Source organism: Chlamydomonas reinhardtii, chromosome 15, assembly GCF_000002595.2.
Source record: "Chlamydomonas reinhardtii strain CC-503 cw92 mt+ chromosome 15, whole genome shotgun sequence".
Classification (NCBI taxonomy): domain Eukaryota; kingdom Viridiplantae; phylum Chlorophyta; class Chlorophyceae; order Chlamydomonadales; family Chlamydomonadaceae; genus Chlamydomonas; species Chlamydomonas reinhardtii.
In genome coordinates this window covers 162213-167103 of record NC_057018.1, presented here as the reverse complement: position 1 = coordinate 167103, position 4891 = coordinate 162213, and the positions used below count along the sequence as shown (strand labels likewise).

Genomic DNA, 4891 nt, shown 5'->3' with positions numbered 1-4891 from the left:
GCGCTCCCTACCTGGTACGCGTCGCCCATCATCAGCGTCTTTTTGGCGTCGGCCACATCCAGCGCCAGGCTGGAAACCGTGGTGGTGAGGTACGAATCGCGCCGGGCGCTGAATACGAAGTTTTGCTGGCCAAAGGTGTTGTTGGTGGCTCCCTCGTATCGCCAGTTGACGGTGGAGGCGGGGTCCAGGGTCAGAGCGGAGGTGACGCCGGACGCGATGGTGGCGCGGTCCTGTGTGTGTGTGGGGGGGTGCGGAGTGGAGGAGGCGGAGTGGGTTGGTGGGTTTGACGGGCGGCGTGTGCGTGTGTGTAGAAGGGCGAAAGGCGGACATGATGCACGCGGGCGCGTTTTCTGGAGGGGCCAGATGCTTGTGTGTGGTTTTGAGAGGTAGGTGTGAGAGGGGTTTGGAGGAGGAGAAAGGAACTATACTGCCCGGGACTGTCGAGGTTCTGCAGGCTGCGGCCGAAACACACATCCTAATGGCGCAATCTGCTAGCTAGCTAGCTATCTAGCTCGGCCCTCTCACTCACATTTGTTGAAAAGGGCACGAAGAAGTAGCTCGGCATGAGGGCGGTCACGTCGGGTCCCAGCATGAAGTTCAGGAACAGCTGCAGCAGCCCGCCTGCGTACGTGTGAGGGATTATTCCGATCCCAACAGACAGGGTGTGAAGGGTGAGAGGTTTGAGCAGTGGGTAACACAGGAAGCTAAGAACGTCAGGAAGAGAGGCCATGTTGCACCCAATCGGGGAAGCGAAGTAAAGCCTCAGGGACACACACATACACACACACATACACACACACACACACACACACACGCACACGCACACGCACACGCACACACGCACACACGCACACACGCACACACGCACACACGCACACGCACACACACGCACACACGCACACACGCACACACGCACACACGCACACACGCACACACGCACACACGCACACACACACGCACACGCACACACGCACACGCACACGCACGCGCACACGCACACACACGCACACACACACACACACACACACACGCACACGCACGCACACACACACGCACCCAACCCCACGCTCTCACCCGCGTCCCCCAGGAAAGTGGCGTTGGCTCGCACATAGAAGTAGGTGCCCAGGACCAGCGGCCTGTGTGTGGGAGGGGTGTGTGTGGGGGTTACATTCATGTTAAATGACTTGAGCAGACGTAGACTGCAGACTGCGGAGGAACAACCTCGTTACCGACAACCAGCTCGCCAGCCGGGGGGGGGGATTTAGGGGGAGGGCGAGTGTGTGGCGGGAGTTGGAGTGATGGACGTGAGATGTGGAAGTGGCAGTGGCACAGCACCCTCCAAGCACGGTCACAGCCGCAACCATCCAGCCACGGGGTTCCTAGCAGGCACTGGAGCAGCCTAGCGATGGAGCCATGGAGCAAATGGGTCGATGGGGAGCAATGGAGAGCAGAGGGCCGTGGCGCCCTGTGTTGCTGCCCTCCCCCCCTTCGGCTACCCCTCCCCCCTTCGCCCCTGCCTGTGCTCGGCTTTAGTTTGGGCTGGTATATACAACACTCCCCCCACCCCCACCCCAACCCCACCCCACCCCCCACGGCGGGCCATGGCGCCTCTCCATGCTGCTGCTCTCACGGTCTCACCACTCTCTCTCTCTCACTCACCACTGGCGCGGGTTGCTCGGGGACGCGTACACCTGCACACGTCACCCATGGCGCAGAAAGCACACATGAGCGGAAGGAACACGCAGTGAGACAGTGAGAACGCATATGTGTGCATGTGACATGTGTGTGCATGTGACATGTGACATTTGTGCGTGTGTGCGTGTGTGCGTGCGTGTGTGCATGCATGCGTGTTTTATGTGCGCTGTAATTATCAGTTCACTTGCCATGCGCCCACCTGTCGCGGGCGAGGTTTGGCGATGGGGCATTGCTCCACACAGCCCCCCACCCCACCCAAACCCCACCCCGGGCCCCGATTGCTTGTCCACCGTCTACCACTTCCTTACCCAATCATGAATGCAACCCCACCCCAACCATAACCACCCCAACCGCAACCGCAACCGTCACCAACCAACCGCCGCCGGCTCACCGGGTTGACCTGCACCCAGTCTGCGCTGGTGAGGTTGTTGATGGGGAACTGCTCGGCGATGAAGGAGGGGGGCGCCACGTCCGAGTCAGAGGAGACCAGGGAGGTGCCGTTGGCGTTCTGGAGGGCCACCTCGGACAGGCCTGTGTGGGGGGGTGGGGGGGGGGTAGCGTGGGTGGGTGTGGGGGCAGTTCATTCCAATGCCAAAACAAACCATGGGTGTGGGGGTTAGCCGTTGATGGAGAACGGGGGTGGGAGGGAGGGAGGATGGGGGGTTCCGGGTGGGGGCCGGAAGGCACGGAAGGGCAGAGGCGTGGGAGAGGGTTGGAAGTACCAGTACAAACCCACACACCCCCACCCCTACGCACCTGCGTTGAGGCCCTGCCCGCTCTCCACGTAGCCCAGCGAGAACGGCACGCCCGCGATCTGCTCCACCATCTCCTGTAAGGGGTGAGGGGAGTAGCCGTTCATGTGAACGGTTTACATTAGACACGGAAGCAGCCCTCAAGGTTCCTGTGGAGAACGCTAGAATCCCTAGAACCGCTGTAAGCGCCCCTAGAACCGCTACACGCCTCGCCAAACCCGTCACAAGCACAACCCCAACCGCGCCCTTCTCCAGCCCCGCTTCTCCTCCCCCTAAGAGAGTACCGTACAACGGCGGTCCCACTAAAATCCACACCTGCAAGTTCAGCACGGTCCCACCCCACCGCACGTGCGAGTTCAGCACGGTTTGCCAGCGGCCCCCCAGCACTTACATGAGAACCGCTAGAACCGCTAAAAGCGCCGCTAGAACCGCTGCACGCCCCGCCAAGCCGTCACAAGCACAAACCCAACCCCACCCTTACCCAACCCCTCTTATCCTCCTCCCCACGAGAGTACTGTTTAACGGCCATCCAACCCCACCCCACCCCCTCCGCACCTGCGAGTTGAGCACGGTCTGCCAGCGGCCGGCGGCGTCTGCGGGCCACTCTGTGGTGACGCCCACGGTTCGGCTGGAGCCCACGTCGGCGGTCTTGGTGGCGGGCGAGCCGGCGACAGCACTCCACTGGGAGGGGCAGGCCCTGGCAGGGCGGGTGGGGGAATGGGGTGGGGGTTGGGGGAGGGGTTGGGGGGAGGGAAGGGTGGTTACATGCGTACATATGTACATGTGTACATGTAATACATTTATTTTTCTGATTAGTCAAGTCTAGACCCAGAGGGGTGCATATGTGTGTTCGTTTGTGGGTGGTGCGGTGGGGGTGGTGGGGGAGGAGAGCAGACACGGGGGCCTAAAGGGCCGACTGGCATCTCCTGTTCTCTCGACCTCCCCACGGCCCCAGTCCCCATCCCCACCCGGGTTCCACATCCATCTTCCCGCTACATGAGAAATCCCAAGCAGCAGACGACCTCTGTCCCCAAAGCAAATGACATTTGCCTTGGGACCATTGAAAATGCACCACACACAAACAGCAGCACACAGTCACGGCAACACCACACACAGTCACGGCGCAGCGCTTGCGCACGTGCGCCACAACAGAGCGCCGGCCTCACTTGTTGAAGTAGTGGGTTATGGCGTAGGTGCTGCTGCTGCCGGGGTTGCGGTGCACCACCCGGATGGGGGCGGTGACCGTGGCCAGGTCGGGCAGGTGCGTGTTGTTCTGTGGGGGGGAGGTGTGGGGTGGTGTGGAGGGAGGTGGGGTGTGGGGAGGGTGTGGAGGTGTGGAGGTGTGGAGGTGTGGAGGGAGCGTGTGCGGAGGTGTAGGTGTGGGTGTGAAACAAGACGGTAGTTATGCACACCAACATCACGAAGCAACAGGCCCGAGCTCGTCATTCGCTACTGTTGCAATTCTTAGTAGTTAGCAGTCAGCCCGGCTTGTGACTTCCTCCTGTCTCTACACTCTTCCTGCCTCACCGCCAGGATGTCGGGGTGGTTCCAGACGGTGATGTCGCCGCGCATGATGCGGGCCAGCGTGCAGGGCGGCAGAACCAGGCCCTGTGTGTGTGGGTGTGTGGGTGTGTGGGTGTGTGGGTGGGGGGGGGTACATTCATGATTAATTATTGGGGGGGGGTTGCAAGGTAATGATAATTGGGAAACAGGATTTTATTTTGGGGGGGGTAGCTAACGAAATGGTAGACGGTAGGCAAGGTCGGGGGTTACATTCATGATACCTTGAGAAGTGAAGGGGTGTGGGGAGGGGTGAGTGGCGGGTGGAAGTGAAGAAGAGAAGTGAGGGTGCAGGTGCAGGTGCAGGTGCGCGGGCGCCGAGGGGAGCGCGCGCATCGCCATCCCGCACACCACGCCACGCCACGCCACGCCACGCCACACATACACATGCACACGCGTCGGCACTGCAGACTTCAGTTGATAATCGCGTAACCATCCCGTCCTACCCCCTGCTTCCCCCCAACCCACCCCTCCCCCACCCAGCAACCCCTCCCCAAACCCCCCTCCCCTGTCCCCTCTTCCCCCCCTTTTGCCGAGAACTCACGTCTCCCACGCCGGGCACGTTGTGGAAGACCGATACGGAGCCGATGAGGTAGGGCACGTGCATCACAGTCTGACCGCGACCCACCAGGTCAAAGTAGGTGGCTGCGGGGGGGGGGGGGGGTTGCAAGGAATGGAACAGAAAAGGAATGGAACAGAGAAGTGTAGCGAGGTAAACAGCANGTGTGGTGTTGTGTGTGTGTGTGGGGGGGGGGTAAAAGAAGTTGGGAGTGTGTGGGCCTGGGTGGGAAAAGGTGTGAACGGGTGTGAACGGGTGGGAAGGTGGGCGTAAGAAAAGGTGGGTGCTTGGGGGCTGGGGCAAGTTTCTACCGTTTCTCAATCAA

The 4891-nt window shown here is 61.1% G+C and overlaps 1 protein-coding gene across 1 annotated transcript in view; it reads right to left on the bottom strand.

Annotated features, from left to right (window-relative positions):
• CHLRE_15g635067v5 (uncharacterized protein) overlaps positions 1-4891 on the bottom strand; it is a 13600-nt gene that overhangs the window by 6192 nt on the left and 2517 nt on the right. Inside the window, exons 4-13 of the mRNA XM_043070504.1 lie at positions 4552-4652; positions 3975-4055; positions 3614-3720; positions 3003-3144; positions 2452-2524; positions 2087-2226; positions 1660-1691; positions 1075-1136; positions 530-621; positions 12-230 (exon numbers count right to left, since the gene is read on the bottom strand). Coding sequence (XP_042916362.1) covers positions 12-230; positions 530-621; positions 1075-1136; positions 1660-1691; positions 2087-2226; positions 2452-2524; positions 3003-3144; positions 3614-3720; positions 3975-4055; positions 4552-4652 — 1049 coding nt within the window. The remainder of the gene's footprint in view (positions 1-11; positions 231-529; positions 622-1074; positions 1137-1659; positions 1692-2086; positions 2227-2451; positions 2525-3002; positions 3145-3613; positions 3721-3974; positions 4056-4551; positions 4653-4891) is intronic.